Source organism: Cryptotermes secundus, unplaced genomic scaffold (assembly GCF_002891405.2).
Source record: "Cryptotermes secundus unplaced genomic scaffold, Csec_1.0 scaffold318, whole genome shotgun sequence".
Taxonomy (NCBI): Eukaryota; Metazoa; Arthropoda; class Insecta; order Blattodea; family Kalotermitidae; genus Cryptotermes; species Cryptotermes secundus.
In genome coordinates, this window is record NW_019730108.1 from 3,819,785 (window position 1) to 3,844,244 (window position 24,460).

Consider the following 24,460-nt stretch of genomic DNA (forward strand, 5'->3'; position numbering starts at 1 on the left):
ATGGGATCATAACCCAGAAGACCTCAATATGAATCTTCTTCGCTGTGAGAACTTAATATCTAACATCCTCAAAGATATTCGTTGTTTTTCTCAGTCCGTGCAGAAAAATATCCATCGTCCTAAAATAAAGAACGACAATTTACTTTCCATTTTAATAATCTTGCCGTTTCTCATTTGACTCCTCACAACCTGTGGGAGGTAGAGCTGTTCTCACATTTAATCAAACGCAACGGCATGACGTACGGGGACGTGGAGGTACAGTAGTCTGAACTCTGGCTCTATGTGGAGAAGTAATAGCTCATTAAAATAGAGTTTACATGAATATGTCGAGAAAATGGCAGGCTATGGTGAACACGGTAATCAATTTTTAAATTCTATGAAAAGTGGGAAATTTCTTGTCACGCTACGCGAGTATTGGCTTCTCAAAACGAAATGAATGGGTTAGATTCTAGTTTTCTTTTATTGCTAGTGGGGTGGGACTAAGTCCCTTGTACTGCGGCCACTTCTGGCCTATTGTACCAGCCCCAGATGATAGTTGAGGGTGATTGTGGAGCAGTTGGTGGAATGAAGATTGGCAGGGGAAACCGAAGTACTCGGAGAAAACCTGCCCCTGCGCCACTTTTCCACCACAAATCACACTTGACCAGACCCGGGATCGAACCCGGGACGCCGCGGTGAGAAGCCAGCGACTAACCGCTTGAGCTATGGCTTGGCCTAGAGTTTCTAGGTTAGTTAACTAATTATTGCGGGGTTCTGTTGTTACTTTTCGAGCCTTAAATGGGGTTTAAACCCTTTCGCTGTGTACTATTTCTTATCACTTTCCTAAAATAATGTAATTTTAATATAAAATATGAATGAGCAACAAAAATGAATTTATATAGTCCAGTGATGGAAGCAGAAGCAGTAGACTCACACTCTAGACTGCCGACTGCCTTGCACATAAAGGTCCCAAATCTTACCATTATCTGCGCGGTGTGCTAGCCTTTTAAGCCAGCGCTGGTGTTGCTATCAACCAGAGTTTGTTTGGGGTAATGCAAAGGTAAAACTGTCCGCCCTCATAATTAATTACGCGCCACGCCGTGAAGACGCATGGCGGAGCTGAAGAATAGCTGCTTGTGTTCATAAGGCCCCCCATACACACACAATTTGGCCTTCCGATCGACCTTACACGCAAAACTGTGACAGTTTACCCCCTCCCTTTCCTCCCCATACACGCTCAGATAAAGCGGCAGGCTTCATGCCACAATCACGGTCTTCCAGCCTATAATGCTGAGTCACACGTCACGTGCTACGGTCCTGCAGGCAGAACTGACGGACTGACGGGTTTCCCACAGGCCAAGAGTCCAAACGATTGGCCGGCCGGCCGCACCACACACGTCAGTTTTGCCTTTCAGTCTTCAACTGTGCAGGCCGAACTGGAGGCCAAACTGTGTGTGTATGGGGGCCCTAAGCCAGTCAGTGGAGAGAGGTGAGTGGTAAGCTTCTGGTGTGCCCCAGAGTCGGTTTGGATGCTGAGAAGAGAAAAGTATCCTGCCCCTGCCGGGAACAGTATTTGCAAGGAGTATGAAGTGATAAAGAAATGACGACCCTTGCTATTTGCAGATATTCAGACTATCAGCTCCATCAGATGCACTGAGGGACAGACTGGAGCCTTTCTCCAAACACTGAACACACACCATTTTACAGCCAAATGACACTACAAATTGAAGTTCCGATCTCTTAGCTACGGTTTCTGCAGAAACCCTTCCCTGTATTGGCTATTATAGATTACAGCTTTTGAGGGACACTTTGAAGCCACTACTTCACCGAATATCCAAGCTATGTAAAGATCTAGTCTGTTATCTACCTACCTACCTACCTACCTACCTATCCACCTATCTATCTATCTATCTATCTATCTATGGCTGTATCCTGCTTTGTTGAACCTTCTCAAATGTTTAAGATTCTTGATCTTATACACAGTCAGTAGGACTTCTTGGACGAGGGATCAGTCCGTCGCAAGGCCCCTACCTACACCTAAAACAACATAAACACAGAATAAAGGCACACATATTTCAATGCCTCAAGTGGGATTCGAACCCACGAACCCAGTTTTCGAGCGAGCGAAGACACTTCATGCCTTACACCGCGCGGTCTAGACTGCTGTACTGACTGAAATATAGATAGATCTCCCTGCTGTTTTCTGCTCCCGTTCTTATCTACTGCCACAAGTCTACATTCACATTGATACAGACAGTCGCCCATAAGCCTCATGGCATGTATTTATAAAGGCCTACATACAAGCGACATTTATGTTCTACGGCCGAACTTTAGGAGGCTACTGGGAAGGAAAATTGGAATAAAAAAATAAAAATAAATTATTGTTCTATTTATAACCTTTGTCGAGTTATGACGTCTCGCATATTTCAAGTAATGACATAGCTGCCCGTTCCTCTATACACTCTGTTACTTACGTTCAACGTCTGTATTTATTGGTTTTACTTATAACGAATGGAAGTCAAAGGTTCCGAAGTTATTAGCTCTCTTGAATTTGAACTTACGTTGCATTTAACACTTTGAACGTGATCGTATAGCGAGGACTCGCAAGCAGTTCAACGCATTTATCAACAACTACCAAAGTTATTTTCCCAGCTCGGACGCAAGCTTCACGGCCATGTCCAATTGTATGTCTAGTCTAACCGCCCCTTCCTTCTTTGCCCTTCCGGCTGCGGCTCCGTCTGAATACTAGTGCAGGGGGTGGGAGTCGATGGCGATCGGCCCCTCTACTCCGATGACCACTTGACGCTGCAGTACCTGGTGCTGCCGCTGCTGAAGTTGCTAGGTGGTAGCTGGTTTCGGCTTGACCCGGCTCCACCGCTTCCTCTGGCAGTAATTGCAGTTACGGTTTGTAAGAGTCCCATAAATCCAATTACCAATCCAAACCACGTCTACAGTCACTACAGTCACTAAATACGTGACAACATTAACAATATTTCTTCTGAAATTTTCATGAAATATACTATACAGACTTAAATTCAAACCCTCAGTCCTTTAATTTCAAATATATATTGATGCTAAGATCTCCCGAAAACCACCATGCTGTTTTACTACATGTTTCAAGAATGTTATTTTATGCAACAATGCATACACATTAACCTCCTCTGGGGTCTAATGGTCAGAGTTCCTGGCTATAGATCCAGAGGTCCGGGTTCGATTCCCGGCGCTACCATATTTTCTGATAAGTAGTGGGTCTGGAAGGGGGTCCACTCAGCCTCGTGACGACAATTGACGAGCTATTTCAAGGAAATAGTGGCTCCGGTCTAGAAAACCAAAATTAACGGCCGTGGGGATCCGTTGCCCTGATCTCGTGACACCCTCTATCCGCCAAAGTTGGCACTAACTTCGCCGACAAGCGGCGGTCGCTCGGTCGATATAGTTCGCTTACGGATTAAAGGTCACGGATGCATACACATTATACGAACTCAAAAAAAGAAAAAAAAACTATTTAATTACAAGGCGAAATATTAAATCTGCCCACTACTCAAAAGCTGTCAGTGACATATGTTGCCACTTTTACCTATTTCTTATAAAGCAAAATTAGAAGTTTATATGGATGTCATGCCTTTCTGTTTGTGACCTAATTTCAGCGTCTGAACTGTTGACAGAATTTTAATTAGAGGTGGATAATTTTTCTTACAATTTGTCTGAAAATTCTAATTGTGACTAAAGGCGGACAACAATAACGGGCAATCCACATGAAGACCTACATCTAAGTGACTGATTACGCGCGCATCTCAAATGTAACTGTGCTAATATTTATAACTCTTTAAACATTTTCAAACACACGTCGTTGAGAAAAATTAAAGATATATTTTAAGCTAAGTTTTATGAGTTTCGTACAATGAAACAAGAGAGATTATTTTTGCTGTGTCATAACTCTATAGTGGCTGATAAGATTTCATACTGGAAGTTCGTGTATAAACGTATCGTAGGCCACAGCTGTTAGTCTGTCTGATGGTCCGTTGGGCAGCCTGTTACCTAGACGGTCTATCAGCGCCTAAACTGTTGGGGCTTTTTTGTCTACTTTCTTTAATTTGAAAAAAAAATGTAGTTTATGAGGTCATATGAGGCCTGTGTGTCTGTGTATTCCCCCCCCCCATTAACTTTTGAATGGCTGAACCCATCTTTATAAAACTGTGTATGCATATCATGGTACCTGAGCCCATCTCAACGGCGTACTTAATAAATCCTTTGCATGCGAGTCTGTGTCTTTATGTGTGGGTCCCTGCCGTTGCTAGACAAGGGCACAGTATGAACGTTATCGCGCCAATGAATGCAGAAGCAACATTAGAAGAATTGTTGGACGCATCGTTTTATAAGCGGTCCGTGTTGTATCGAAGGAAAGGAAGCTATTAGTCCTTCCAGAACTTCTTGTTTTCAGTCAGATAAGCGAGACTATCAATAGAAGTTGTCGGACAATTCAGATTTTCGGCCAAACTGACAACAATGAGGTCCAATTTACTCGGAGCTGTAAATGTACTTTTTCATGCTGATGTAAATCGTTATCACATTCTGTAAAGAGGCTGCAAATGAGCTCCAAGACTTGCAAAGAACGCCGATAGGAATATATTATGTAATATGTTACGTTCAGTGGTACAGCCTTTCGTTTTTTGTTTCCCTAAAAATACATCTAAAAACTGATAGACTTGGCCAGATTGTTTCAGTGTAACACTTCAGGTAAAACATGGGAAAACTATGAGTCACAAGTGGTCTTCCTGATCCCTAGAAGAAACAAACATCCCAGAATTAACGTCAGAAATCTCGTACAAGATCACAGCGATATTGACCAAAGTGGTAACAAAACTTCACGGCGTTACATCTCAGCAGAACATTTTCTTAATCGGAAAGGCAGTTCCACCATTACATAACTTTCTCTAAGTCCATCATCATTTCGTCTTTCACTGTCCAAAATATCTCCCTCGGCACTTATTTCTCCAAAAACACTAAAATCTATGTTAAAAACACAAAACTTAGTTCTAAAAATATACGTTAGACTGTTACATCCTCTCAAAGAATGTAACGTAAGTAATCCAAATGCAGGAGGCTGGAACACTTTCATTTCACTGACCGTGCATATCAAATGCCATAACATTTCAGGGTATTTCAAAGCTGAATTTTGTCTGGTGGAGGTTCTGCGAACACACGCTCATTATTAACACATAAACATATCCTACGTGATTAGACGTACGTGGCTAGTTTAACTTAGTTTTGGACGTCAGCCCAAAACAACCTGTTTTAATACCGGTTGTAAATTAGATTTAATAGAGATTTGGTTGGCATATTCACACTACATCACAGGTGACCGAAGCTATTTTAAAAAGAAACAAACAGTGAAACAGTGAACCTGCTTCTCCAGACCTCAGTGAGTACTTGTTTGTACTGTGAATGACATTTATTTGTCTACCTCAAGCAGGTTTACTGTATATAATTTAAGGTATTTAAGCTAGAAATACCGGATGGCGCCTCTTAAACAACTACTTGTCCACTTTGCCTACAAAGAAAAACAAAAATTATAATCCCATTGCCACTTAGGTGGCCTCTTTTATTAACGGGAGTGGATGGTATACTTTCTACACTGAAATCTGCCCTCTGTAAACTTAAAATAAGAGCTCATCATGCCCACAGGAAAGGCAGCTCAGATCTCTTATACCGGTAATAATAATCTGGCTTACTGAATCAAAACCAATCGCAGCACGGTAATCTCATAAGCCTACTTTCCTTATTTTGTAGAAATGAAAGTAGGTTTAAGCACTCTCCATGCTGTTTGTGTGTCTGCGTGTTCCAGTTATCAACCTTTAAACGGCTGAATCAATCTTTATTATATCTGTTATAGACTGAGGGTGTTGAAGAGAATATTTGGACCGAAGAGAGATGAAGTGACAGGAGGGTGGAGAAAACTGCATAATAAGCAGCTTCATAACTTGTACTCTTCTCCAAGCATACTTAGAATGATCAGGTCAAGGAGGATGAGATGGGTAGGGCATGTAGCACAAATGGGGGAGGGAAGGAATGTATATAGGATATTGGTGGGAAAGCCGGAAGGAAGGAGACCACTGGGAAGACCAAGACGTAGATGGGTGAACAATATTAAAATGGATCTTAAGAGATAGGATGGGATGTTATTGATTGGATTGATCTGGCTCAGGATAGGGACCAGTGGAGGGCTCTTGTGAACCTTCGGGTTCCATAAAATGCTGGGAATTTCTTGAGTAGATACACAATTGGCAGCTTTTCAAGAAGGGATCAGATACATGAGTGAGTGAGTGAGGGTATATATATCATGTCACCTGAGCCCATCTAAACGGTGTAGTGATAAATCCCGTCAGTCTGCGTGTCTACGTGTGTATCCCTCTATCGTTGCTAGGCATCGGCTCGTAAAAACGTTACCACGACAACGAATACACACACAACAACAGAAGAATTGTTGGATGCGTCTTCTTCTATGCAGTCCGTGTCGTATCAAGCAAAGTAGACGATTAGTTCTTCCCAGAACTTCTTGTTTCAAAATAGGAAACGTAAGTTAAAAAGAAGTTTCACAGCAGCCTAATGTTCCTGATACATTCCTAATATGAACGGAAGGAAATTATTATGCAGAGATAGGAAGAAGTAGAGGGAACGAGGGGGAAATGGTTCTTAAGGAACTACTAGCCGCCCTACGGATTAAGGAAATCCCCGCCTGCTATCGAATTCGAAGAGTCTACCTCCATACACTCATGTCCGTTTCTTTATTACAAATTTTAGTATTATTCTTCCATCTACACTTAGATCTCCCAAGTACTGCCTCAATCCAGTACTGTCAGGCGGCACTCTGTATGGATATGGCATTTCTCCCATGCGCGTACAGACCCGGACCATAAAATCCTCCCTGATTTTACGAGGGAGAGTCAGTCAACAGGTCAGAAATGGAAGCAAACAGCTGTAGTGGATGTAATAAGTTCTACGTGTATCACTAGGTAGCAGCACAATCAAGCTTCATGACAGTGTAGGTAGCAGACGCGCATGTTCATATTCAGAGGCTATTTTCAGTAGTAAAAATGGCTTCCGTGCTTGAGAAGTGTCCTACAGAGGAGCAGCGTTCTGTTGTAAGTTTCTTTGTGGGCAAAACGAAATCAATGAAAAACATATTCATAAAGAAATATTTCCTTCTTTCGGTGGGAAGTGTCTGTCGTGTAAGGCGATTCACAATTAGGTCGATAAATTCTATGAAGGATGTTCGAAAGTCGACAAGGACGAAACGAAGGAGCAGAAGTGATTGAGACAACAGCCAAGAGACTTCCGTGCTGCGGGTTTCGACGCGCTGGCAAAGCGAAGGGATAAGTGAGGCTATGTCGAGAAACATATGTTTTTTCCAGGTTCGATTATCAAATGTATTATGTTTTATATCGATTTGTGTCTTCTTACTGACTCTCCCTCGCATCACCCTAATAATATTTGGCAATAACAGGCCTACACATTAGGCAAGGAGGAGGAATATAAGAAAAACAGGATTTTACTTCGTGCCGGACTTTATGAATTATTTTGGAAAGAGAAAACAGTACTGTGTCTAGAAGCCGCTAATGCCATCTAATGAACGGCGAACCCAGAGGCGTATCAAAGGGTAAGTCCTACCTCTGTATGGAACCTAATGGAATATGATCTGTGGGTAAGGTGTCACTGGGTCAATGCTACGACATCCGGTCGAGCAGATGCGGAGCGACATGAGAAGAAAGCTGTGCGTATGAACACTACTTCTTGACAACGAATGGATCTACCTGCAGCAACGGACGGTCCATCAAGAGGAGTTTCTGGACCAGACGACCGAAACAAATGTTGCTCTACAGATTTACAAGTTTAGGCCTAATAACAAACTTTACGAGTCCAAGCAAGTTCACAAGTGATGATACGACTCGAGAGTGCGTTGCCCCCGTCTGTATTATAACGGCAAATAATCTTATCTATAAGGCCTAAGGGTTTCTCGGATGTTCTACTTCTGTTCGCAGCAATATAGATATCACCGATGTTCGTCGTATTTACGGGATAAACCGCCAGGCGGCAGTGAGAGAGGTTTCAGTGCTTCAATCTCAACTCTTGTCCAAAACAAATTTCTGGTGTCCATAACGTACGCCACATAGCCAGCGAAATCAGCATTCAAGTAAATTAGAATATACAACAGTGGATCAATTGGGGGGGGGGGNAAACTGTAGCTAAAGGTGGGAGTCCTTTATATTTAAGGTTTAGGACATCTGTTGCATTTCAGCCCGTTCAGAGCAATGTACGGCCTTTCATTAATACAACGCAAGACTGTAAAGTGTACAAGGAAATAAAGCAGACTGTACGGCGGTTTGTCGAAATGATAGCTAATACCAAAATTTATTAAATTCTCTTAGTATTTTGGATTTAAGGTTTTCAAAGCGATGGCTATCAAGAGTTGCATCTTCTGGGAGTTCTACTTGCTGCCGGTTCATGTTCGTTTCTTGATTGGATTACTTTCCGACCCTGAAGAAGGAGGCTCTATGTTCCTCCGATACGTCGATTGACTTGCGGCTTATTATATGGCGCTATATTACAGAAGATATAAATCTTCGTCGGTCATTAACGGTTTTATATCTGCGGGCTAGTCATACCCCCACCGACCGTTACAGGTGGTCAAGTTGTGAGTGAAAGAGAAATACGCCTGTTGTTAGCGGCGAAGAGATAACGGTCATTGTGTTTTTCTTTTGCCAAGTGAAGAAATAGAGACGTTAGTCATTTCTAATGAAGTCTGTTCTTTGTAAGAAAGTTCTGACGAAATCAGTTGAGCTAGAGAAAACCGACATGCAGTTAGATCCAGTCTATCCAGCTTAGCTTAGTACCTCACTGTAAAAGTAGCTGTCTTTAGGACGTTCTAAATGATATCCCATTGAAAATTCGATGGGGTTTGTTCTAGTATAGTGCACAATTACATTAACACAGCATTAACACGGTAATAACGTAATAACTAAGAACGTGGCAGTTACAAAACTAAGTAAAAGGATTAAGGGATATTAAATGTTAGTTAGTGGTAGCCACATTCAACTATGAAACTCGATAAAACAAGGAATAAGTTAATCGCATTTTAGTGAATGTCTAGGGCCGCGAGAGTTATGAAACCAACAAAGATTAGTTAGGCATATGTTACAGGTGCACTGTAATAGATGAATTGCGTGGTACTATACAACACGCTCGAAAACGTGTATCCTATTTTGGTGCAAAGGCCATGAATCCGAAAATTAACGAAACAAGCTAAAAGAAACAAGAATCATCTAACGTAGTTCAGTGTGACGCTAAATTGCATAGAGGAATCATGGGGAAAAACATGTGTAACATTTGTAAGCTTTGAGGCTTTCACGGCGGTGACTATGAAGAAAGCAGTCTTCTGGGATTTGGCACCGTGTATATGTGGTGTTAACCGACGCTCCTCCGAAACGTCGGTTAACACCACATATACACGGTGCCAAATCCCAGAAGACTGCTTTCTTCATGTGTAACATTTCATTTTAACCATCTAGAATAATAAGAAATTCTGGGAAGAACTAATCCTTTGATACGACACGAATCATATAGAAAACAATGTCTCCAACAATTCTTCTATTGTTGCGTATGTATCCGTTACCGCGGTAACGTTTTTACTGTGTCCCTGCCTAGCGAGGATAGGGGGATAAACATACAGACAAATGAAGTACGGCGGTGATATGGACTTACGTGTCATAATATACAGTACATACTGTCATGCAGTATGTGGCACTACAGACGAGGTTTCGATTGGTGAAAGGATACGAGTGTAATGGCCACTTCCATGTCGTATTACAAATAACTATAACATTATCGTTGTTTCCACACTTTACAGTTCAATGTTACACACAGACTAGTGTCCTGACTCTATTACAGTCTACATTAGACTTCTCCTGGCAACGGATTTTCACATAGGGACTACAACAGTCTCACTGAATTACGCACTCCTAATATCACACATAAAGTCTTCCCTTCATAGCGGCACTTCCAATTAAGCACTCTTGCAGCTAACTCTTTTCTTCACAGCCTCCCGTATAGAACTGAACTTAACCTAGCCTTGTCCCTTATTTATAACATCTCGACACGGACAACATAAAAATCACAGCCTTTTTATTGTTGCGTCCGAGTCTGTTGATGCGGGAACGTGTTTACCGAGCCGCTGTCCAGAAACGACCCTGGTATATCTGCCAAGCTTGCCGCCGTTGCATAGGAACAGCTATACACATTACAGTACCAAGTTTCGTAAAGAATGCTTTAGCCATTTTAACTTGTCTCATTTTGGTCCGTCACACTATTAATTACAGGGCAGATAATGAAAAATTCAGTCCAGTGTGACATACGAGTTTACAACACTTCAGTCCTCATTCACCTTACATCTTTTGATTCAAAAGAATCATCTTCAGAGGCGCACCACTACGATAAGGAAACACTGTCACGTAAGATATTCTAACAATATGCACTTTAGGTATGACTAATGCTCTCTATATAAATTTTGTTATCACGGTTCGTTCCGATGTTTATCTTAGGCACGCATAATGGCGCTTCTTGAAGTGTAGATTTACTTATGATGAGTATCTTTTAGTGTAAAATCAATACAAAGTCCGTCGAGTGTAACAATGTTTTTTAGGTCACTTCTTTCTCACTCTTGCCTTACATGTTTCGGTTTTAGTAAAACCATCTTCAGAGGCACATGGTACTAACAAGAAAACAACAACCAACAATTTACTTATCCAAAACCATATAGACAAAATTAGCAAAGACGAAATCATTACAATCCTCCAAATGATTTTGAATCAAAATTACTTCCAATACAATGATAAATTTTATAAACCAAACTCGGGTGTAGCCATGGGCTCCCCCTTATCAAGCTTAATGGCGGAAGTATTTCTACAACATTTTGAACAAAGAAATGTAAAACTTCTACTAGAAGATAAACGCATCATCTACTATAACAGATACGTAGATGATATAATTATGATTTATAACCGATCAAAAATAACACCCCAACACATTTTAGACCAATTCAACAAGCAAAATAAAAACTTGCAATTTACACTGAATGAAGAGGAAAATAACCAAATAACGTACCTAGACTTAAAACTAACTAACAACCACGGGCAAGTAAGATTGGAGATATTTAGAAAACCCACAACGACAGACACAACGATAAACAATAAATCTTGCCACCCCAAAGAACACAAATTGGCAACATACAAAAATTGGCTACATAGATTATCCATCCTACCTATGGATAACGCAGCAAAGAATACGGAACTAAACGTAATTATTAGCATCGCGGAAAACAATGGTTACAATAAGGAACTCATCACACGAATGTATCATAAATTTCAACAACAAAAAGCAAATGCCCCCATTGAAAGAAGAGAACAGAAATGGGTATCTTACACATATAACGGAAGCTACACAAGGAAAATTACGAAACTATTCAAAAATACGAACGTAAGAATAGCTTTTAAAGTAAATCATACATTAGGTAAAATACTAAACCATAAACAAAGCACAAATCCCTTTGAACAAAGCGGCATATACAAATTGACTTGCCAGGAGTGCCAACAAGTGTATATAGGTCAAACAGGCAGAAAATTAGTAACACGCTATAATGAACATATAAGAAGTATAAGATTCAATAAAAATGACTCCGCCTATGCTCAACATATTTTAAATAGACAACATCAATATGGCCCAATTTCGCAAATCATGGAATTGATTGAAGTAGCAAAGAAAGGCAAATTAATGAATATTAAGGAAGAATACCAAATTTACCGCCACTACAAGGATAACAAATTAATAGATGAGCAGAAACAGGCAAAGGAGATCAATAACCAGAACAGCATGTTCGACCTTATCACTACTTGTATAAACACACCCCCGACCACGTCATAACACACAAGGCTTTAAATAACACTGGCGTAGAACTCTCACCGCAGTACACAACACACAACGCACAGGAATAATCCAACTACAAGGTAAGCAAGGATCAAATACAACACTAAACAAAATAAATTCAATATATATAAATATATAAAACCTAATGTAATACAATGTCTTTGCAGCCAATACAACCTCAAGACATCTCCCAACATCGGGATAAATTAAGAAGCAGCCTAACATTTTTATATTTTACTTCAAAAGTCTTAAACTTTTAAATATTTTTTAAATATTTTAATAGTGATGTTTTAACGCGAGGGCAACTTCGGATGGAATGCGAAGGTTGAACGTGCATTCTGTACGTGCATTCAGTACTCCAAGCTAGTGTTGTGCTTTTACACATCGACATTTGTAGCAGTGCCCACACAGCATATATACTGTGTACAGTTAAACAACGCCAGTGTTTTCTTGTTAGTACCATGTGCCTCTGAAGATGGTTTTACTAAAACCGAAACATGTAAGGCAAGAGTGAGAAAGAAGTGACCTAAAAAACATTGTTACACTCGACGGACTTTGTATTGATTTTATGTATAATAGTGTAACGGACCAAAATGAAACAATTCAAAAAATCTTTTAGTGTATTTCCTGGTTATTCTGACTGGGGTTTTGCACTGCACGCAATATGGTGCTCACTTTTCCACACAGTAGACTCTCAATGTATTTAAATTTGTATTAAAATTTCCATGTAAACAATTAGTTATTATATTAAAATATCTTGAGCCGACATTGGGTCATGTTGTTTTCCTCCTGATGGTGGGAGATGTCGTTTATTTCTCTTGGTATTAGGTTCTTATTATTAGAGTGTAGTTTACATGCGTGCTGTGTCGTTTGTACTGAAGTGTTGTAAACTCGTATGTCACACTGGACTGAACTTTTCATTATCTACTCTGTAATGGTTTAGCCATTTAAAAATTTATGGGGGGGGGGAGAACCCACAGATACACAGAGAGCATGGTGATCTCATAAGCCTGAATTTAGTTTCTCAAAATAAGGTGACTAAAAATGAAAGCCGCTAAAAGGGACGAGATATCGTATGGGTATAGTACCATGGAGAAATGACATGGTGTTATGAAAAGCGTTGCAATACACATATTTAATTTTAGTGTAACAATTAAGAACACGGAAGTTATGAAACTTGCTAAAAGGTATGAAGAATATCTTACATAGCACCGCGACGGAAACTCACGTGACTTATGAGACTCGCTTACACGTCTACTTTGAAGCTGTATCACATGGTACAGTGAAAAACACGGTAAACTTTATGAGGCGTAGGAAACACGGCGGACCACTGGTCCATACGTGCAGACAGGCGACAAAATCACATCGCATTAGAAAACACTGTCATAAGAGTGCATCGTGTTTGTACAGAGCTAGGGTACAACGATCACAATGGACAATCAACACAAAATCTTTACTTCACTAAGGAACATTCAACTAGAAAACATGATTCGGGATTATAACATCACTTTCAGGTTAATGTTACACATAAGAAATGTTCGGAGAATTTCAAGCATAGAACAATTATGTGGGTTACTGCGTATCATTTTCCAAGGAGAATGTGTCTTGCATTGAGAAACATCAGCTGTATCGGGTGTTAGCAACACAGCACTAACATGAGAACTCCAAACAATGCTAGGGTGTCACACAAGCCGGGCGCTGCATCGGGTGTTAGCAACAGAGCACTAACATGAGAACTCCAACAATGCTAGGGTATCATATACAAGTCGGGCGCTGTATGGGTGTTAGCAACAAAGCACTAACATGAGAACTCCAACAATTCTAGGGTGTCACATACAAGCCGGGCACTGTATCGGGTGTTAGCAACAGAGCACTAACATGAGAACTCCAAACAATGCTAGGGTGTCACACAAGCCGGGCGCTGTATCGGGTGTTAGCAATAAAGCACTAACATGAGAACTCCTACAATGCTAAGGTGTCACACAAGCCGGGCGCTGTATCGGGTGTTAGCAACAGAGCACTAACATCAGAACTCCAAACAATGCTAGGGTGTCACATACAAGCCGGGTACTAGCAGATACTGTAAAGAGTGACCGGGTCCAATACAGTGGCCGAGTGCTGGACAGATACTGGCACAGAAGTTACTGCAGTAGCACTCCGACACTAGGCTAGGATCCTGCTGGCATATGAACACTCACCCAAGTAGTTGCGGCTCTGCTTCAGCTCCGATATGGTGATGTTGCATGCACCGCGCGGGATCTGGGCGATGATATTGTACCCTACGGGGAGCTGAGGTCGCGTGAAGAGCCCGGACACGACGCGGCAGGTGCTGTTGTCCCCTCCGCAGACGCCGCACGCATCAACCCGCTTGGCGGAGCCCACAACTCCGTCGCAGCCCACGTGCTGTGAACATCAACAGTACCGGCCAAGATAAATCACCTCGAAATTGATTGATTTCTGTGCTGGTATGGAGACCTGTAAGACGAGACACTCTGTAAACCCAACCTACAGCATGTCTATGTGTTTCACTGTGTATTCCTGGTTTGCATCAAACCCATTATTATTTTATGACGCTTTAAATAACCAGATGATATATAGTTGAATGATAAGGCTATCAGTGAATAATATTTAGATTCTGCATCCTGTTATATATATATATATATATATTAATACACTCGTACTACTATTTCAGCTCTTAATAAGGTTTATACTCGTACGTATTTCAACATAAAGCATCAGTTTTCTTGGACAATAACGAGTTCTTGCAGAACCGGATAAAGTTCAATGTAAGTTGCTTGCAAAGTGGGCGTTATACTAGATATGTGTACAGGATCCACTACAATGACATTCGCTGATACCTTTATCCATAAACCCATAATTCAGAATTTCTTCGAAATCCGTTGAGCAGTATCCGAAATGAAATATGTCAGCCATATATGAACTTCCCATAATTCGCTTATGAAGTAGGCCTGCTTATAGCACAGAACATATAAAATGCTGTGTCCGATTTTAAATTATGTTACAATAAAGGACGAATCACAAGTGTTCTACTGGCCAGTGAATTAGCATCTGCGGACTCAACGTACTGCTTTAGTATCAGAGCTGCTTTATCGGAGGACTGATAATCAGGATGATGGGCGATAAAGGGTGAATTCTGAAAATTAAATCAAGTCTACATTTTCTGACAGTGGTGTGTAACAGTAAACATGGCTATCATTTTAGACACTGTCTATCGTCCATAATGTTCTCACACACGCAACGTTTCGGAGACCGGATCCGTTCCGTCATCAAGTTTAATCTCACTAAAAGATCGTTTTCAAAGCATTAAACAGGACAGAGAATGTCTAAATTAATAGGCATAATTATCCTCAAAAGGCAGGCCAGTTAGAACGAAAATCCTGATCAAAGGAGGAGAGGAGTAGATAGGGCTGTAACTTGAAGTAGGCCATGCTTGAAGTTACAGTCTGATATAGTCCTCATCTCCTTTAGTCAGAGAATTTTTGGAATTATACTGGGAAGTTGATACGAGTTCCTGAACAGAGGATCAGTACGTCGTGAAATCCATAAATTTACAGACTTTACATTTTGCAGACGGTAGGACTCCTTGGACGAGTGACCAGCCCGTCGCAAGGTCTGTACCTAAACACAGGACTGCACGAATACAGAATAAACACACATACAAAACATCCATGAATTGTGTGGGATTCAAACCCACGATCCCTGCTTCCGAGCAAACGAAGAGAGTACATGCCTTAGACCGCTCGGATACCGTGACCGGTCGTAATAAAAATAATAACTTACACACAATAACTCACTATAAATGTCTGCCCGGGCCACGACTGGTTTCTGATTTACGACTGAGTTTATTCTAACCTGAAGGGCCTCTTATACATCGTATCGGTATCCAAGGAAACTTTTGCTGATTACTCGTATCCTTGAAAACGTTTGTTTAAAACACAGGGATAGTTTGTTTCCAAGAATCATATCTCCGTGGAAACATGTTTCTCAACTCGTTTCCTAGCAACGGTTCTGCATGTCACATTATACACCTGAAGAGTTTTTTGACAGCTTAACCCTTTAAAACTGAGTTTTCTTCCAAGCATTATACAAAGATTCAGTGCGTACCTCATAGGAAACATATTACGTCTCCACTACAAAGATCTTACGGTTAATGTTGTTTAGGGAAACAATCACAGTTTATTTTGAGAACCATAAGGAATACAGAAATATTTTCTGCCGACTGAAATCTGAATATCAGGAAGCTAAAGCAGCTTTGAATGGTTAAGGACGACGAGGAATACCAACATCCTAGTTTCATTTCGAGATTAAACTGGAATAAGAGGTTCTGGACAAATCTTAAGATGCCTAATTTCAAAGTATTCCCACCTGCAATGAGTGGGGTGCGTACAATGCCCACTAGTACAGATTTCCCGTAACGGAAAATTGTTAGAAAATATTACAGTTTCGTTCCATCACCACAAAAATGTTTCATACAACATTTCTAGGCACGAAGTCATGGCCACACAAAATTCCATTAATAATAATTTACAGATATAAAAGTGAAAGTTGTTGCGCTGACGGCACGGTACGTTATTGTATTGTATAAGTATGACTTAACGAAGGTTGCACATATTAGAATAGCAAACAAACACATGGAGTTGCTTACAATGACATGGCATCCACAGATCCGTTAACTAATTCAATTTTTATGGGGATAAACATGCTAACAGGGGCGTGATATTACAGGCTGCATCTACTGAGAGGAGAACCGGGTTAACATCTCTGTCTACTCATTTTCTAAACAAAACACTTCCTGGCCGTGGAACTGGGGGGAGGGGGGATAACACGCTAATGCTGAAGAGCGACGCTTTAGCGTCTTAGATTGTGTTTTTTTTTTTCCAAGAATAGCGTAGACAAGAGCAGCAATTAGTTTGCAATCTCTGCCTTGTCATGGCCACTGATTGTACTTGGCAGCCTTCATCGTAAACCACGCTTCAGCCGTCAGTCAATTTCTGACGCCTCTCAAAATAGTCAACTTTAGTGCCAACTTTAGAGGATACAGGATGTCGCGTGGCCAGTGCAAAGAATTCCCACGGCCGTTAATTTCGGTTTTCTAGACCGCAGCTGCTGTTTACTTGAAATAGCTCCTCAATTATCCTCACGAGGCTGAGTGAACCCCGTTCCGGACCCACTGCTTCTCATAAAATCTGGTAGCGCCGAGAATCGAACCCGGACCTCTGGATCTGTAACCAGAAACTCTGACCACTAGACCACAGAGGCCGGCACTAACTTCGCCGACAAGTGGCTGTCACTCGGTCGGTATAGTTCGCTTGCAGACTAAAACCACGGATTTTTTCTTTTTTGTTTTTGATTTCTCAAAATAGTATCTCCCCACAAACAGCTATAGAATTTAATTCCTTGAATTACACCAGTTAATAATTATCGTACACTTAATGTTAAAATGAACAGGTCTTTAAAAAATTAACAAAGGTTAAGTGAAATAAGTGATCATTTCCAGCTCACAAATAAGCCAAATACTAGAATCTAGAGGTCTGATGTGTCGAGAAATCCGTTTTAGATTTTCGTATTAAAATCCCTTTTATTCTCATTGTCTGACGTTAAGGGCGATTCGGGCCATAATCTTCTCTACCAATCGTAATTAAGAGAAGATGCTGAATTCCCCGGATGGAATCTAATCAAGGAAGGAACCTACCAGCACAGAGAGATGCGAGAGGAACTCGTCCCGGCGACTCCTGTGTTTGAGCGGCCTACAACGTTGCGATCATTGGGCTCGACTACGAAAATTCCACACCTCTACAGGGGGGTAGGTAAAATAATTATTTAGAAGAGGTTCATTTGGAGGAACGTGTATACTGATGATGCATCAAGGCGCGTTTTTGTAACAAGCATTCACACTTCATACCAAAGCGCTAAAGGGTTCTAAAGCCGAAGTTCCCATAGTTTTCGGAACAAGGCAATAGATGGCGGGGCGTGTGGCAGTGTGCTGCGCCTTACGATCCATTTTTTGTCGGTTTGAGAACCGGCTCTTTCTCACGTGAATCAAGGGATCTGTATACACGCAAAGAATTAACAGCAGAACGAAATTTTCGAGAATGTGTGAGGCCAGGACAGCGAGGAGGAGGAGCAAGTAGAAGAGGAGGGGGTAATGAGTGGATTCATAATCTGTACTGTTCGTGTAATACTGTTACGGTGATCAAGAGGATGAAGATATGAACGCGCTGAGAAAATACAAAATTTTTGTGGGGAAACCTGAAAGGGAAGGACCACTAGACATGTATGTGTGTGTGTGGGGGTGGGGGGGGGCGTTCTTTAATGACCCTGTCAGGAGCTCAGTTCCCTATCCAATTGATACCAGGGGGCTGTTTCCCTGGGGGCAAAGTGACAGGGTGTGAAGCTGTCAAATCACCTCCCTCTAGTGCCGAGGCAAATGTTCGTCCCACGACAGTGCTCAGTTACATTATTAAGCACAGGGATAACTTCAGAACATTAGTCTACAGGCGCGGCACAAACAATGAAATGAAAATGACGTGGAAGGAAGCGGTTGTACCCTACTTGAGCCACTATCCCGGCATTTGTTTGGCCGAACTGAGGAAACCCAGGAAAAGCTCAGTTAGGATAGTTAGCGCCCCGACACATATTCTAACCAGGCATTTATATGCTACAGCGGCCTGCGTGAGAGGAAACTATTACCGCGAATCTTAAAGGATACAGGGTGTGAGGGGGTGTACTGGATTCAACTCCATCAGGATAGGGGCGCGTGACAGGAGCTTGAGAATAAGAAAATGAACATTTAGGTTTCATTAAAGGCGGCAAACTCCTTGACAGCTGAGCGACATCACAATCTCAAGCCGAAACGTCTCATGAAGTAAGTCAGTGTGTCAGCCAGTAGATCGGCTTGCCTTTGTAGCCTACGTTCCTCATTTAAAAAAAAATAATACGAGGCTTATGAGATCACACTGCTGTCTGTCTGTGCAACTTTCTGTGTCTGTCCATCTATATGTTAATCCCCTTGATTTTTTAGGCTTATAAGATCACCTTGCTGACTACCTCCACCCCTAATTTTTGTTAGGATCCTTATGAGATCATCTTGCTGTTTGTGTCCCCCCTTAATGTTTCGTTTTGTATGTGGTCCCTGTGATATCAAAGGAAAGCAGCCGATGAGTTCTTCCAAGAACTTCTTGTTTCAGAGTGATATACAACCACAGCAATACGATACAACACAGCCTACAGACCTAACCGAATTGAGATTTTTGTACTGCAGATCGCGTAAATTGAGGTTGCTAAGGATTGGCGTGTAGAAGGAAACGCTAACCGGATCAAGTAAGCGGAAGGAACAAAATACTTTAATGAGATTCTTCATAATTTGCAACATACATGTATATTGCAATAAGGGAAATTGTATCAAGACAAATGAAATTCCTGGGTCATGCAGCATAAATGGAGGACATAAAAAATGTATACACAATTTTGGCTTATAGACTGATATCACTGGAGAAATATAGGCAAAAATGGCAGGATAATACTCAAAGAGACGCAGAAATTTGGTATAATTCTGAGAACTCGTCGCACCGGATTGAGTAGAAGCAGGCGTGCCAACTGCGGCGTTTCATTAAAGCGACGTTGAAGCTTCATGGAATTTGTTAACCAAATGAAGAGCTAATCCTTTTCTTGAGGAAACTTTGTACAAAGGATTTTACTTATATTTTGCAGTCTATTTAAGAACTCTGCCAGCAAATCCAGAGCACATGATATCGTGTCGACGACAGTGAATAACGAATTGGAAACGGTGTGGAAGAAAGTGACGTCATTTTAGTTCATATCCCGGCATTTTCCTGGAACTGTTAAAGTAAATCACGACAGAGGCCAACCAGGACAGGCGATGACCTGGACGAAATTCGAACTGGGCATTTCCTAAATGGAAGTTGCAGACGTTACGGCTTGGTCCATCTTGCTCGGATCTGCAATATGCAGGCAATTAGGTACGGCTGTGCATATTACAAAATGCCCCATGGGTCCTATACCGACCGGACTGCGTGTGGCAGAAAGGTTAGCAACGGAGTTGATGTTGAAGCCCACCCGAAGAGACATGAACAATGGGAAGCGAGTTAGTCCAGGTTAATTATCGTTTATCAGCCACCAAAATCTCACGCACCGGCTTACTCTGTCCGTGCTGGCTGGACAGCAGCAATTCCGATGGCCCCCAGACGTGCACATCACATTACATCCGTGGAAGTACACTCGCATCAATGTACTGTATAACGTTCATCTTAGCTGTTTTCAGTTACGTCACAAGTGACCTGGGTACATTAAGTTATGGCTTTACTCTGTCAGTATCAACATTAATGTCTGCTGAAAGCTAGACGTCTATTGCTAACCAATGGCTCTCTAAACACGTTGCAGCGGCAAAAAATATGCGAGAGACAATGGAGGAATTGTTGAAGAATAGGCATACAGCAACAGAGAAACCATAGAGACAGCGTTTTCTGTGCTATCGGTGACGAGTTTAAATAGGGAGACCAGTTGGACAACATGATCTGCTTTGTTAAGTTGGACGGACAGAAGATTTGTATAAAACGAAGAACTTTCAGTAACACGCTACATGGGCGAAACGTACACTCGACAGAAGGCCAAGCATATTCATAACAGACAAACCCATCCTCTCGTCAGAGAGGATGTTACATAAGGGACTATGACCGCAAGGATTCAGTTGAAAAAAAAAAGTCTCTGCTCCTAAGTGTCAAGGGGCCTGGCGTCAAGACGAACAGACTGGCGGTAAATCGCCAGTCGTAAAATATCTTTGACTTTGACTCTGCAAGTCAGCAGCAGCCCAGGCTGGTCTCATGCAGTGTTACAACTGCCAACAATTCTGCCATGTCTGGGCTAAGTGCAAGCACCCTCCCCGTTGTATGTTGTGTGTGGGAGGTCACCTGCATAAAGAATATCCGGGAAAGGACAATACAGCATCGATACGGACATGCAGCAACTGCAAGCTGGTGGGCGGAGAGGAAGCTCCTCCCTCTAACTATAGAGGCTGCAGGCACGCCAAGGAAGAGATGCGAAAGAGGAAGTCGCAGAGAGCACCCAAGACTACAACGGGAATGGTGTTTCCAGACACACCACCCCAGGACTATCCCTCGCGGCGGCGCTGTGCAGCATCACACAGCAACAGCAGTAGCCTCAGCCGCCCTCAGTTGCACAGGGCTGCCCCGCCACCGGGGGAGAAATGAGTGCCTCCCCCTTTCCCAGGGCACAACCAACAAGTACCAAGTCAGTTTAGGCTCCTAATGCAACCTGTTCATCTCTGAACATGTTCAAAGTAGTCGCAATGGTACCACAGCTCAATGCGGCCGAGTGAGAAGGCAGAATAATGGCCATCACAAAAATTATATTAAAACTCATGAAAAAATATACAGTAGCTACATTTCATATGGCCGGTCACGGTAGCCGAGCGGTCTATGGCATACACTGTCTTCGCTCGCTCGGAAGCCAGGATCGTCGGTTCGAATCCCACACAAGGCATGGGTGTTCAATGTGTGTATGTGTTTATTCTGTGTTTAGGTAGAGGCCTTGAGACGAGCTGATCACCCGTCTAAGGAGTCCTACCGTCTGTAAAACTGATAATGAAACTGATAAATCAACCCCATGTTCCAAAGTGGGAGCAAGAGGAGAGAGAGAGAGAGATTTAATTGGCGGTAGGTATGACTGCGCTGGCGAGGACCAGCAACAATTGTAAACGACAGACCTGTCCTGTCGTCAGAGAAGGCGCCTCACATCAACAAACTAGCAACTAGGAATAAAAACCTGGTCTTGGGCCCCAGACGGGGCTTAACACCAACACAGACTGGCCGAATGACCGTCGGTCGTAACATAACTTTGACTCTGACTTTGACTTTGAGTCAGTGGCGAGTCTGCAGACAGCCAGTACTAGCCACTGGTCGCCAGACACGGCTAGGAGTTACGGCCACGAATAAGATGCTAGACAGTCTCCCGCTTGAGAGGCCAGATGTTGTTCAACAATGAAGTTGAGGTATTTGCACTGTTGGGAGCCGTTACCAGTCACCGCCTAGTGAAGACAGAGAAGGCTGCATGAGTGCTGCAGTGTAGTAAATTCTAAAATGCGTAAATTAGTGAAACGGTTACACTTACTTGTAATTAGCGTTTATAAGAGTGCAATTAGTACAATTACCATTCCAAACCCCGTGTCTATTCACAAAATACATGACGATATGTAAGTCGCGCTAGCTCGTGTAGGCAGTGATTCCATTTCGAGATCCCGATTTATCAATACCACCTCCCTTCTTAAAAATAATGTGTTTTATATTTACATTGATTTATGGAACAATATTAGCTAATTTTAGGAAGCTTAATACCCAATCCTACGAGACAGTACATTCGAGTTATAGAGGAACAGAAAATAACGTTAACTGGAAAATAATTATAGGCACGATAATGTGGCGTATTTGCTCTATGTAGGAACTGCTGAGCCACAGAGGCCACAACATTAAAAGATAACAAGAGCACGCGAATCACTAACTAACTAATTCACTTAGCCGAGTATATCTTGAGAAGCCAAAAGTAACTCAGCCACTTAAATTCCAAACAATTTACTGAACCCGAAGGCTTATTGTCTAGTTCACAACAGCCCGCCCCTCTTCTCTATCCTGACCCAAATGAACCCAGTGCGTACACACATACTACTCCTCTAACATCCGTTTAGTATCATCCTCCTATCTACGTCCATGTACTCCTAGTTGTCCCTTTCCTCTCTGTTTTCCCACCCAAACCCTGTATACATTTCTATTATCTTCCATGCGTGCTATGTGCCCTGACCCTCTCATTCCCCTTAAAGTTATATTTCTAATTACAATCATATAATGTGCTTTTAATGTGACACAAATTAGCATACATGCATGAGTTCTGAACTTGGGATGTTACTATCGTTAGCTAGATCAAACGTAAATAAATCGAACAAATATTTAGCGTTCTGGGACTTAAGGCCCACAACTACTCTACTTCACGGAGCTTTTCAATTGGTTATAAGCAAGCCTTTATTCTCCTGCACTAGTCCATTCTAATATTTTAGTGGAGCGATTGACGGAAGAAAAAACGCGTTTAAAGATGACCAAAGATAGATTTCTACTCTTATATTATAAACAGGACGCGGTGTTCATCATCACGGTCCATCTCATCGAGAAATGCAGGTACCTGTGACCTCTTCTCACGGACTGATTGACCTATGGCACGAAATGTCTCAGCAGGGGGTTTTAGGCTTAGCAGGGTGCATTAAGATCACATTAGATCGGGGGTTGAAGGTCGAAGGGAGAGCTAATCGGTCCTTTGCATCAGCATCTATAGTCAAAAATAAAATAGTGCTGGCGGATGCATACAGCGGAGAGGATTATTGTATTTTGTTTCACTTTGGAAGATGAGGGGACGTATGACTACAAAAACAAACACATAATTGTCCAGACAGACAGGAAGATTAGTGGCTGTCTCTCTTCTCCACACCACAGAAACAGACGTAGCCACTAATTTCTGTGTATCTTGCTGAGTTCGATGGAGTATCAGGTTAGTAATCATCCTACACAGTTCGGTACATTTTAAGACCAGTGAAGTAACCTGATGGTTATAGCAAAATTATCAGTACACAGTGAACACGTACCTCTCAGCATTCCTGCAGGTCCAGTGACACGATCTTGTAGCTTCGTATTTAGTGTGCAAAGTCCAGCATTTCAAGATGATTTCAAGGAGCTGCTGGTAATAATAAACTCATCTAATTCCGTTCCATCCACTTCATAATCCTCACAAACAGATTTTTATGGTTTCAGTCTCTTGTCGACATCAGACATGGGACAAGGGATAAAAATTCAGAAGATTGCGAGAGAGGGTGAATGACCTTATAGCACTGGTTATTGTAAACAGATTGAAAGTGGAGAAAGCAGTCTTCTGGGATTTGGCACCGTGTATATGTGGTGTAAACCGACGTTTCGGAGGAACGTCGGTTGACACCACATATACACGGTGCCAAATCCCAGAAGACTGCTTTCTTCATTTTCAATCTGTTTACAATAACCAGTGCTATAAGGTCATTCACCCTCTCTCGCAATCTTCTGAATTTTTATCCCTTGTCCCATGTCTGATGTCGACAAGAGACTGAAACCATAAAAATCTGTTTGTGAGGATTATGAAGTGGATGGAACGGAATTAGATGAGTTTATTATTACCAGCAGCTCCTTGAAATCATCTTGAAATGCTGGACTTTGCACACTAAATACGAAGCTACAAGATCGTGTCACTGGACCTGCAGGAATGCTGAGAGGTACGTGTTCACTGTGTACTGATAATTTTGCTATAACCATCAGGTTACTTCACTGGTCTTAAAATGTACCGAACTGTGTAGGATGATTACTAACCTGATACTCCATCGAACTCAGCAAGATACACAGAAATTAGTGGCTACGTCTGTTTCTGTGGTGTGGAGAAG

The 24,460-nt window shown here is 41.9% G+C and overlaps 2 protein-coding genes across 3 annotated transcripts in view; one reads left to right on the forward strand and one right to left on the reverse strand.

Annotated features, from left to right (window-relative positions):
• The window catches only part of LOC111866065 (thrombospondin type-1 domain-containing protein 4), a 645,883-nt gene that overhangs the window by 38,425 nt on the left and 582,998 nt on the right, over positions 1–24,460 (reverse strand). For both annotated transcript variants that reach the window (XM_033752085.1, XM_023854611.2), the window contains one exon: positions 14,154–14,358. In XM_033752085.1, the coding sequence (XP_033607976.1) occupies positions 14,154–14,358 (205 nt within the window). The remainder of the gene's footprint in view (positions 1–14,153; positions 14,359–24,460) is intronic.
• Positions 10,768–12,247, forward strand: LOC111866066. The gene is made up of 2 exons (XM_023854612.2): positions 10,768–12,035; positions 12,123–12,247. Exon 1 carries the CDS (start codon positions 10,831–10,833, stop codon positions 11,950–11,952), a length of 1,122 nt encoding a protein of 373 aa, XP_023710380.1. The 5' UTR covers positions 10,768–10,830; the 3' UTR covers positions 11,953–12,035; positions 12,123–12,247.

Bases quoted from the DNA above. Each gene is read 5' to 3' on its own strand.
- LOC111866066 (XM_023854612.2), top strand. From the start codon at position 10,831: ATGATTTTGAATCAAAATTACTTCCAATACAATGATAAATTTTATAAA.